Source organism: Adiantum capillus-veneris, chromosome 27, assembly GCF_014529385.1.
Source record: "Adiantum capillus-veneris isolate H3 chromosome 27, ASM1452938v2, whole genome shotgun sequence".
NCBI lineage: Eukaryota > Viridiplantae > Streptophyta > Polypodiopsida > Polypodiales > Pteridaceae > Adiantum > Adiantum capillus-veneris.
In genome coordinates, this window is record NC_140957.1 from 128,717,482 (window position 1) to 128,729,830 (window position 12,349).

Consider the following 12,349-nt stretch of genomic DNA (forward strand, 5'->3'; position numbering starts at 1 on the left):
AATACATTTTAAAAATGTTATTATCTTTTTGGTTAGAGATAAATAAGTGGCATTAATTAATAGAGATTATAGGGTGATTTTTAAGAGAGTCAGTTGATTTTTAAAGAGAAGCACGCACATTTTAAAATTGTTATTGTGTTCATGGGAGGATACAAAGTAAAGTGCATCAATGAATTGCAACAAGAAATGAGGTGCTTTACTGACTTGCAATGTTGTACTTGTGATTTTTGTGGATTGTCGAATCTATAGGCCGATATTTGAGTCAAGCTACAAAAAAGCGATGTGAATAGTTAAACATATTGTCTTATAATGAAATCTCACATACTGAAAGTGCAAAATATATAGTGCACGTCATGCAGAGGTGCCATACAAAAGTATGGTGGAGAGCTGGCACTGTGGTCCCTCCAAAAAATTATAAGAAACAAAAGCCGTGCCCTACCCCGTAGCGTTTATGTGTTGTGCCAAGCAAACGCATGCGCATTGGAAATTGGATGCAAATAACGGACCTTGTAGTGTTGTTGAGATGGAGACGCACTTGCAATCACAACGTCCAGTGCTGTGAATATATGTCCTCCTTGCCATACACAGAACACACATTAAGACAAATACAGAAGATGTAGGATATTGATTAAGCTTAAAGAGAAGCAGATATAACTTTATGTTCTATGTCCTTTGATCAATATTAGCTTCTCTCTCTCTCTCTCTCTCACACACACACACACACACACACACACACACACACACACACACACACACACACATAAGGGACACTAAAAAGCACTCAATGTGAATGCTTACTTTTTCCTCATCTAGAGCCTTGCTTTTAGGACGATGCACAACATGAATGTCGGCGGTGAGCGTAGGGGGTTGCTCCATATTTGTCGTAACAATGCTAGACAATATTCATCATCATCATCAATGCAACATAATAGAATATACGCATATTGATATCAAGCATCTAGCACTTAAGTAAACAAATGCAAAGTGCATTGGCAAACTTTTAAATAGATACAATGATCAAGACTGAGCATTTACAAACTCGAAAAATATAAAAAGCATCAACAAATTAGAAAATTTATATTGTACTACCAACTTGATAATCGTGTATGGGTAGTACGTACAATGTCATCCATGCAGGAGGTCAGAAAAGGAGACAGTTGTGGGATAAGGAGATCAAGTCACCGGTTTGATTTTACGTTAGATAATATAAAAGCATGCCCTATTATTTGAAGTTGTCTGATTAAGGTCAAGGGCAATGTCTTTGGTCATACAAACCGGCTGCTTGTGGACTCAAGTAATCACAAGAGCAGATTAGGCTTACCAAGTAAAAAACAAGTAAGCGGTTGAGCTAGTCACACTCTCTTTCATATCGCATGGCATGCTGGTATATATTTAGATCCTACCTGCTGTTGTGGACTAAACTCCTACAATAGCTTTGTATCGTGTTGATTTTTGCCTTCACTTATACTATCATGTCTACCATCACCCATACATATGTTTTGTTCCTCTTCTTTCAGCTTAGCTTCATGTCCAACCTCATTTTGCAGATCTTTGATTCTCCCTAAAAAAGCCCAAGGAAAAGTGAGTTTGAATGATTAATTTGTTACTTGTCAGCCTCATGCTCAAGCTTGTTTTGCATACCTTTGGCTCTCCTTCTGCCATAAGGGACATAGAGTGCACAAAAAGATGAATTTGACCGTGTTTCTCATTTGGAGTCTTCATCAAGTCGTGATAGACTACCGACAAAACCAACACCCAAGAAAATTCCAGGCGCGAAGAATGCCTATAGGACATGATCTGCTTATTCGACACTGGTGCTTTTCCAGTTGGCTATTGCTGGTTCTCTCCTCCCTTCCTCGTCACCAGCGCCTTCAGCACCCTCACTCTTGCATCAACCGTGGCGATGGCTCCTCCATATTGCTCGTCTTTCTTCCTCCGCACCATCACCAAATCTTCCAGTCGTCAGAAGCTCGTGAAAACGCTAAAATCAGCTGCGTAATCCACCCCTTTCTTTGTGCTTGCAACGGGGTAGTGCCTTCTTTCATGATGGCATCGAACATCGATGGTAGGCTATAGACAAGCGACCTAGAGTGTGGATCAAGATTAGATATTTCGTGCGATCAAGCCATGGTAGATGTCTGTTCTAGTGCTACTAAAACAGAAAATATCAGATATTTCGTGCGATCAAGCCATGGCAGAGGTCTGTTCTAGTGCTACTAAAACAGAAGATATTAGATTTCAATCGATGATCAATTGGCATAATCTGGACTCGAGTCACCACACCTGTTGCTTCTGCGAACCTGCAAAGTGGAATAGCCTGCGAGCTACCTGTGGTGCCTGCGAGAACGGCTGCTGATTGTTGAGAACCTGCGAGTTGCCTGCTGATTGTCGAGAAACTGCGAACTAGAACAGCCTACTAATTGTCAAGAACATGCGAACTGCACAAACTGCTCTGTCTGTGAACTGCTTGACTGCTAATTGTCGAGAACCTGCAAACTGCACGAACTGCTAACAACTGCAACGCACGAACTGCTCTGTGCGAACTGCAACTGCACAAACTGGTAAACTGCTCTGTCTGCGAACGTTGTAATGTACGTGCGAAGGTGCTGTGGCGTTTTTATGTATTTACTTGTTTTTTTAAAGCTTTTTGCTAGCGTAAAAGCTTCCAGTGAGAAGCTGACACGTGGTGTCTTGTGCGATCAGATAGGGGGGAAAGGGCCTTTGGCTCACCAAGTAAAAAAGATGTCGTGATTGGCAATGCCTTGGTCGATATGTACGCTAGACGTGGTGCGCTTGAGAAAGCACAAAAAGTGCCTGAGGAGCTTCTTGCTTGGAATGTCGCCTCTTTGAATGCACCGATTGCGGGATGTGCGCAACAAGAGTAGGGCCAAAAAGCTCTAGGCTATTTTCAACGGATGCAAAGCATTGGAATGCACTGGTGACGAGATCATTGATGTAAGGAAGTGCATCGGCGATAGACATTCAATCGCGTGGTGAGTAAGCATTATCTATCATTTTTCGATTTTTTACACTGAGAATGCAGTTAATGAACGCACTGAAAATTGCACGTTGTCGTGGGAATGGCATGTCTCCTCGCACTATAAAAATTGGAGAGGAATGTGCAAACTCTCCCATGCAAGGAGACTTGCATGTTTTCTTTTTTTTTGAAACATAAAAATGGAACAACAAACAATCAATGACATTGACATTTTGTATGATGACAAACATTGATCTTGACAAAACTTTAACCCTCGTGGTTTTTGCAAGGTACCCCTCTGAAGCACTACGATCGTTATCCCATTTTTGCGAGGTACATCTTTGAACCACGACGATCGATATTCCAAACACACTCTCAGGTAAAAAAATCTAACATGCTTTGATGAGAAAGTTCTATCTCTCTCTCTCTCTCTCTCTCTCTCTCTGTGCATGTGTGTCTCATTTTCTCTCTCTCGGGTAAAAAAATCTAACACCCTTCGATGAAAACTCTCTCTCTCTCTTTCTCTCTCTCTCCTTCATTCTGATGTTTCTCCTCTCAATTAATGAATATCTTAGACATAATTAATAACATCAAATAATCGATTTTTTTTTTTTTCCATTTGAGAAGTGTTGAAGTGGCATATTTAGTTTCTGGTCAATCTTAATTCGATGCGAACGCAGCTAAGGAAGCACTCTAGTTTTCTTCGGTTAAAACATCTAGCCTATTGAACTTTGGGCTCTTACCGGCCGCTGCTTCTGTGGTCGATCGGAGCCAGCGAAAACTCAAGGCTCGACATGACGAGCTCGAGCTCGAGCTCACGCAGTGACTGGCTAACGCTGCGCTGGTTGTTGTTAACCTTCCTCGCCTCTACTGGTCTCATCTACCTCTTCTTTTCGTCTCCTGCTGCTGCTCCTCTTCCTGGTGGACATAGTTATCATGGCGAGATTCGTTTTCTGGAGGTCCCGCAGATTGCTTGGGGTCTTAACAATCAGAAGATAGCCCTGGCTCGTGCTCTGCTGACAGCTCGTTTCCTCAACCGCTCCCTGCTCTTGCCATCCCTCTCTGCTTCCTTGACATACAAAGATACAACCCACATTGCCCCCCTTCCCTTGGATCGCCTCTTTTCTCTGGCTCATTTCAACAAGCACTGCAAGGCTTTTGTGTCCATAACCAAGCCTTCCGCAGGTTTCTTCCAGAGACACTCGCCATTCAATGTTTCGAAAGGGTCTGGCAGAAGATGGACAAAAGAGCGAGATTTGCAGCAGCTCTTGGAGTGCAGGGCCCCTCAAATACATAGCCATACTCTTCTTAGGATATCTGGCAAGAATCCTTTCTTGTGGCATGACCATTGGCCAGCTCGGGACTATGCAAGGATCTTTCAGTGCCTCGTTTTGGTGAAAAACTTATCTGCAGAGGTGGATCACATAGTCTCCAAGTTGAAACAGAAGTCTGCGTCTCTCCATAGTGCAAGGTATGCATCTTCTTGCTCAAAATACTAGCTGTAACCACGAATTTGCGATGGCCATAATTGTGAGAGCTTAAAGCAGCATGTTGATGGGCATGACAGTGGATATGTTGCTGTACATATGAGAGTAGAGGTAGACTGGATGATACACTGTCGGAAGACAGAGGAGAGGATGAGAGCCCAACAAGGGAAGCTTGTCAACATATGCAGTAGTAAGCAGGAGATCATGAACAGGGTGAATCGAATTCGGGATTTGCAAAGGCCAGCTATGGTTTACCTTGCAGTTGCGGATGTTCTTCTGGAGGACAGGAGCCTGTTAGTAGGTTGGGATGATACCCTCGTTCCCTTTGAGAAGAAGATGTTAGGAATTCTGCATATTTACAAGAAATATCCGTATCTTATCCAATCAGCCCTAGATTATGAGGTATGCCTGAGAGCTGATGTTTTTGTAGGTAACAGCTTTTCTACATTTTCAAGCCTCATTGCACTGGAGAGAACACTTAAGATACTTGCGACAAGGCCTGCTGATCCATGCAGTGGACATGCATATCTCTCATTTGCGTACAATGTGCAGGATGCAAGCGGAGGCCCTCAGCTATGGGTTACTAACCTTTCCGATGTTTCTTTACAAACTATCAGCTATGGAACGAATGAAATAGTTTGTGATGCGTCGATGCTGGCATTGGAATCCTTTTGATACCATTAGCTTTGCTGACTTACACATTTGGGCACTATGCGCCCCATCTTGAAACACAATTTTGGAGCTGCTCAAGGATTTTACCTTCTTTTTTTCGCAATGGGCAGTCCCATGCAAAGCCAGGCCAGTCCATGGAAGTCCAGTCTTCCATGATGGTGCTTTGTCAAACTGCTGAAAGCAGAGCGGGCTGGTTTGTTTGACTATGAATGTGAGCAGCAACGACCCCCTGCTCAAATTATATGTGCTTTTTTACAGCCTCCCTTGGGTTTAGGCGGTTATTACAACCTTGGTCCGGAAAGGCTTGTCTATGCTCCGTTAGAGGCCAACATGTAGCAATAAGCTCTTCTTGGAGCACAGAATGGGTTGTCTGAGGTTTATGCATCCACTGTGCAATGCACAAATTTGGCGCTCTAGCAAATCGGTTGGCTGTGCTTGTGTCTTGTGGCTCACAGGTAAGTAAAGGATGGTGAAAGTGGATGACTCTTATAGTTGCGTTTTTGTCTTCCACCACGCAAAGATCTAAAGAACGATGAAACCTGATACTACGATGTGGGTGGCCTATTTGTGATCATGGAGGGAAGGAGACCGCTGTTTTACCTTTTTGAATGCAACTGCTTTGTACTGCAAGTTTGTACCTTACTCTTGACAGTGAATGGGCCTTTCTGAGGGGCCCCTTAATTCTGTGGGTGTGTTTATCTGCCATCAAAGCTAACCATGCATCAATCTCTGGTTTGGTCTTCTCTGGTTTTATGCTGATAAGTAGTATCTGTGAATTGATTGAAATTACACTCGGGCTAGCTTAAAGTTGTTTTTGAAAGAGTGTTTAATGATCAGATGAAATTGCAGATATGGCTTTTGCAGTGGTTGCTTGGTGACCCATGAAAGAGGGGATCACATGCATAGCTTGAGTCAACCTTTGGTGGTAATAGTAGACATACTGGACTCTTTTTTTGTAGTATTTTGTGTGCTTAGAGTTCTGTACTAAGTTTTGAAATTTGATGTATAGATAACAGCTAACATTCTCATGAAGATACCTAAGATCAGGGTGGTTATCGTTTTCAATCTAGTAAAATCTTTGTTGGCGCTACGTTTTCGGCAGAAAGGGGAGTGTGTATGCCGAGGGGGTTTCAGCCCATGTACAACACCCTTATAAATTTTAAAGGTATACTCTCTCTCTCTCTCTCTCTCTCTCTCCAACTGGAGCAGAAGACAATACCGGCATCTGTCTCCAGACGCCTTGTTTTAGCTCCCTCAGTCAGGTGGTGTAAATGTGGTGGAGGGAGGTTGGCTTCTTATGTGAGAGTCGTTTGATGGCCTCATGGTTTTGTTAGCTATGACATTTTCAAATTGTTTATGCGCTCTCTCTCTCTCTCTCTCTCTCTCTCTCTCCCCAACCGGAGTGGAAGGCAATGCTCTCTAGACGCCTTGTTTTAGCTCCCTCAATTTTGAATGTGGTGGAGGGAGGTTGGCTTTCTTACGTGAGAGTAGTTTGATGGCCTCGTGCTTTTGTTAGCTATAATATTTTCTAATTGTCTATGCTGATTGACATGCATGGTAGGAATCCCTCACAGTTGATCAAGAAATTAGAGTAGAAACTAGTCTTGCTTGGTGGGCATAGCTACAAAACATCTAATAGAACGTAATAGGACATAAACAAATTAAGCACTAAAGTAAACAAGATTGTCACTAACTTGCTAACGGCAGCACCATACATTGGAGAGAGAGAGAGAGAGAGAGAGAGAGAGAGAGAGAGAGTTGTAGCAGCATACCTTGCAGTCCTTCCTCTTGTCTATCCTCGATTCTATTTGCGTTAATCCTGTCGACAAATTGATCCAAGCGCTATTTTCATTACGAGCGTGGCTCCAAAGAAAGAAGAAAATGTTTAAAGCATCAATGAACTGCTACAAAAAATGAAGTGCTTTACTAACTTGCAATGTAGTATTGGTGCTTTTCCATTGTCCAATCTACATGCTGATATTTGAGTCAAGCTTTAGAAAAGCATTGTGAATAGTTGAACATATCGTCTTGCAATGAAACGTAACAGACTGAAAGTGCAAAGTATATAGTGCATGTCATGCAGAAGTGCTATACAACAGTATGGTGGAGAGTTGGCACTGTGATCTCTCCAAAAATTATAAGAAATAGAAGTCGTGCCTTGCCCTGTAGCGTTTATGTGTTGCGCCAAGTGAATGCATAGACATGAGGAAGTGGATGTAGATAATGAAACTTGCAGTGTTGTCGAGTTGGAGTCGTGGTTGTGCAATCGACCCCGTGAGTGTCATGCTTGTCAACACCTTCAATTCCTCCTCTGGACTTTGCACGGGCATCACCCACCTCCTACAGTGTGTGAGGTACATGTGCTTGAGCAACGCCTCCTCTAGCATGTCCACGGGTGACATCACCTCTGCAATATCCACCACCCAGAAGAAATCCTCGCTCTTCATAGACAGCATACGGTTGTTGGAGCCTACCAATCTATGTTGGTTGTCAGAAACAAGTCAAAATCCTTCTGCAGCTGCAGCTCCACGACCTCATGAGTGTCATGCTTGTCAATTCCTCCTCTGGACTCTGCCCGAGCAACACCCACCTCCAACGGTGCATGAGGTACATGTGCTTGAGCAACACCTCCTCTAGCATGTCCATGGGCGACATCACCTCTGCAATATTCACCACCCAAAAAAAGTCCTCACTCTTCACGAGCAGCATGTGGTTGTTAGGAGCCTACCAATCTATGTTAGCCGTTAGAAACAAGTCAAAATCCTCTTGCAGTTGCAGTTGTAGCTCCACATCGTCTGTGCATGCGGCGCTAGTACTGGCGGGCTCATGAACCCCCTTTATTTGCGCTATCTTCTCAGTTGCTAGTCCCTCTTTGTATGTATCGATGCTGCTCCTTGCAATCTTCCTTGCACTGTCTCGGCTTCTGCAACTCCTCCAAAAAAACCGCCAGCTCATCGATTCTCAATCCTGGCAGTGATGCTCACACGTGCTGCTCGCAGCTAGCCACTCCTTAATCTTTGGTGTATTGTAGCGGCCCCCAACATCTCTCTGCTAGGCTCGTCCTTGCCTCCAAAAAAATCCCAGTAACCTTGGTTTCGTTCACCTCTTCCTATAGCTGCTCTTTTTTCTTTTCCTATCCTCTGTCGAAAACCCTCGTCTTTAGCATGGCAGAAGCCTGCCCTCCCTCTTGGCTCTCCTCTCAGCCTTCCTCCTTGTAAGAGGCCTCCTCAGTAGCTCGCTCGCCGTTGCAAACCCCCCACACCCACTAATTACTCTCTGTGGTGCGTCTTTATTATCCCTCCGCTCGTTGCTTTTTTTCTTTGGTTATAGCTGGCCGATTCTAGGCTCAAATAACCAAAAACTAGAGTGCATCGTTAGCCGCATTTGTATTGAATTGAAGTGAGTCTGAGGGTAAGAGAAAACAAGAACCTAGAAGAAAAAACTATAGAGAGAGCGAGAGAGCTTGTGCTTTGTTTTCCGCAAATCCTATTACCTTCAGTTGACATAATCCTATTTTGACAGCTCCACGATTTTCATGTCCCAATGTTGATATGTCTAAATATGTTCTTACCTTTTAGATTGTATTAATTCTTTGATTCAATCTCACTCTATTGTCTGCATTCTTGTCATTTGTGTGGGTATGGTTGTGTCATTTGAAGATTCAACAAGAGACTTTGTCGAAAGAGAAGCCTTCACCTCACTTGTTGATCTGAAATGTCTCTCATGGGCAGGAGGTCAAACAATATTCATCTTGATGGTGATACACCATTCACATAAATCTTGTCGTATCATTTTTCCATACTTTTGAGAACCTTCTCATGGCTTGTATTCTTGCCACATCCTTTTCCATGCCTACACTGGCATAGATACCAGACATTAATATATAAGCAATTGCACAACCGCCTCCCAACCGCATTTATCGAGCACTCAATTGAAGCAACGTTCTCCTAATGTCACATTTTTATGTGTATTACAAGAGGCATCCGATAATATCCAAAAAAATGGTATGCTTTTCATTAGCTCCTCTGTCTACTTTAAAAGTCCTACTTTACTAAGGAAATCCACCATAGAATTATAGTGGCCTAAGATAGGTTCTAAGTTATGGTCCTACCTTATGGACTTAAAATGTCATCATGCCTCCGCAACCTCGCCTACATGACTACAAGCATAGAACAAACTGGTAAAAGTCGCATCATTTGGCTTGAGCATTGATCTAGCATGCTCTAAAAATAATCGAAAGTCAAGAAAAGTTGCTATGTAGAGCAAAGCCAAAAATTATCGCACTCTAGGTAACAACATTTCTTACTGGCAACCGTTGCAATAGCATGTGAGCATCCTCTAGACTCCTGCAATTTGAGGTGGAAGCATAGGTGATTGCAATTAGAGACAAGCCTTTCCTTCACATCTAGCAAAAATAGCCTAGGTTGACCATATCCTACAATCACTCGAAGAGATGACAGCCTAGAGAGGATCCCCATCAAAAACTTCTCGTGCTATAGTGACATCACCATATTTGACATACATATAGATCAAAACACCATCAAGCACGGTGTCTTGCTCCGATAGCCCCTGGCTAGCAATCTTATCGTGAATTAAGAAATCATACATGTAAAGGTCTTGCGTAAGGCCACAAGCCTTCGAGGTGGAATCATAGGTGATTCCAATTAGAGAGAGGCGTTCCCTTCACATTTGGTAAAATCAGCTCAGAGCTAGGCTTGCCAGAACCATGTTGAGTATATATTGTAACCAGTCTGGTCTAAAAAGCATAACCCATTGCCTTTAACCCCTCATCACACCCCACTTCTCTATGGCTAACTTGTGTTTTGAATATTGCTTGTTCTCTAGATTTTACGAACTAAAAATCGAGAAAACAAATTGTGTTTGAAGATCTCGTATAAGGCCACAAGCTTTCAAGGTGGAAGCGTACGTGATTGAAATTAGAGACAAGCCTTTCCTTCGCATCTAGTAAAAAAAACCCAAAGCTTTCTTGCCACAAGCAGGTTGGATATATCTTGGAATCAATCCAATTAGAAAAGAAAAACCCATGCCTTTTAACTCCTCATCATGCTTTGCTTGTCTATGCTTGACTTGTGTTCCAAATATTGCTTGTTGCCTAGATTTTGTTAGTGAAAAACTGAGAAAATGAATTGTGTTTGAAGATCTCATATAAGGCCACAAGCCTTCGAGGTGGAAGCGTAGATGAGTGCAATTAAAGAGAGAAGATTTTCATCAAAGGGTGTTACAATTTAGAGAAAATAGAGAGAGAGAGAGAGAGAGAGAGAGAGAGAGAGAGAGAGAGAGAGAGATTTTTCATCAAAGCATGTTATTTTTTTTACTTGAACGCGTGTTTGGGATACCAATCGTCGTGGTTCACAGGTGCACCTCGTTCATACTGATCGTAGTGCTTCATAGGGGTACCTCGCAGAAAACCACAAGGAGGGTTAGAGTCTTGTCAAGCTCAATGTTTGTGATCATACAAGATGTCAATGTTATTAATTGTTTGTTGTTCCATTTTTATGTTTCAAAAAAAAGAAAACATACAAGTCTCCTTGCATGGGGGAGTTTGCACAGTCCTCCCCAATTTTTATAATACGAGGGAACGTGCCATTCCCACGACAACGTGCAATTTTCAGTGCGTTCATTAACTGCGTTCTCAGTGTCAAGAATAAAAAAATGATATTGTTTACTCACCGCACGATTGAATGTCTATCATCGATGCACTTCCTTACATCAACAATGTTGGACATCTTCTGCACTTAACCTCGACAAGAGATGACATGTCAGGGAGGATGTCCTTCAAGAAGTTTTTGTGCTATTGTGAGGACACCGGATTTGGTATACATATTGATCAAACTACCACCAAGCATGACATAGTACTCCGGACAACCCCTGACTAGCAATCACATTGTGAATTCTAATACCCATGTGAAAGTCTTCCATAAGGCCACAAGCCCTCAAGGTGTAGGAATAGGTGAATGTATTTGGAGAAAGAGATTCCGTAAAAACAATCAAGAGATTTCTTGCGACAAGCATATTAGCACCCAATACGTTGTAGGTGATGACATTCCAGAGAGAATGCCAATCAAGAAATTTTCATCTTTTTATGCTTTCGTGACAGTACCACACATATCAACCAAGCATGGCCAAGCATGACATCCTTCACCAACAACGCCGTACCAGGTATCTTCTCATTGATTTTGTCACCCATGTCAATGGCTTGCATAAGGCCATTGGCCTTCAAGATGCAAGCATAGATAATGAATTTGGAGAAAAGCCTTCTGTTTGCATCTGCTTCCTGAGCTACCCTAGCACAATGAAGTTGGGCATATCCAACAATCAATGCGTTTGAGGTGATGACATTCTGCAGGGAAAGCCCATCAAGATTTATTTTTTCTTTCATGAGGGAACCACATTTGACATACTAAGTAGACCAAAGCACAACCAAGTACAATATTTTTTCACCACCAATCCGCTATCAACAAGCTCAATGTGAGAAACCCTCTCTTTGCATTTGTTTAAAGCAACCTAGGGCCATAAGAGCACTCCAAGAGACTTTGTATGGCGAGCATCGCTCACTTTGCCTCTCGTAAAAGAAGACCATTTTTTTTTGCCATATCCATGTTGCACATATCTTGCAATCAACAGCCCCTGCCTAGCAATCACATCATGAATTTTGATACCCATGTGCCAAGCACATCTTTTTTCAATAAACTTTGAATGACAATATAATTGTGAATTTTTGTCCCCATATCAACATCTTTCTTAGATGCAATGCCTTCAAGATGCGTGCATAGGTGATCACATCTGGAGAGAGGACCTCGCTTCACATCTACTGTGGGACAAACCCTGCAATCAATGCATTTCAATAGGCCACGCTCTGAGATAGGAAATTAAAAAAGGCCTAGAGCTTTTTGGCCCTGCTCTTGTTTTGTGTATCCTGCGAGCAGTGCATTCCAAGAGATGCCGTTTCAAGTGATCCTTACCCGAGGATATAGAGAGAGATTTCTTTGCATTTGCTAAAAATAGCCTACAGCTTTGTGGCCCTGCTCTTATTGCGCACATCCCACAATTGGTGCATTCCAAGAGAACATTCCGGACATGAAGCTCCGTAAACACTTCTTGTGCTTTCTCAAGCGTGCTGCATCTGGCATATATATTGACCAAGGCAGTGCTCACCGAGTGGAGAGATGGCCTCGCTTTGCATATGTTGAAA

General features: G+C 42.7%; 2 protein-coding genes across 3 annotated transcripts; one reads left to right on the plus strand and one right to left on the minus strand.

Moving 5' to 3' along the window:
* The first annotated feature begins 3,685 nt into the window (after positions 1 to 3,685).
* On the plus strand, positions 3,686 to 5,776 carry LOC147422748 (O-fucosyltransferase family protein). Of its 2 annotated transcripts, XM_086503486.1 has the most exons (3): positions 3,686 to 4,448; positions 4,545 to 4,765; positions 4,895 to 5,776. In XM_086503486.1, exons 1-3 carry the CDS (start codon positions 3,772 to 3,774, stop codon positions 5,137 to 5,139), a joined length of 1,143 nt encoding a protein of 380 aa, XP_086359612.1. In that variant the 5' UTR covers positions 3,686 to 3,771; the 3' UTR covers positions 5,140 to 5,776. The 2 variants fall into 2 exon arrangements, with proteins under 2 accessions (XP_086359612.1, XP_086359611.1); XM_086503485.1 differs by having other exon boundaries at positions 3,690 to 4,448; positions 4,545 to 5,776.
* Positions 5,777 to 7,606: 1,830 nt separating this feature from the next.
* LOC147422749 (uncharacterized) lies at positions 7,607 to 8,091 on the minus strand. The gene is made up of 2 exons (XM_086503476.1): positions 7,889 to 8,091; positions 7,607 to 7,796 (listed from the first exon to the last, which is right to left on the minus strand). The coding sequence occupies exons 1-2, from the start codon at positions 8,089 to 8,091 to the stop codon at positions 7,607 to 7,609; spliced, it is 393 nt and encodes a 130-aa protein (XP_086359602.1).
* Between the last annotated feature and the right edge of the window lie 4,258 nt (positions 8,092 to 12,349).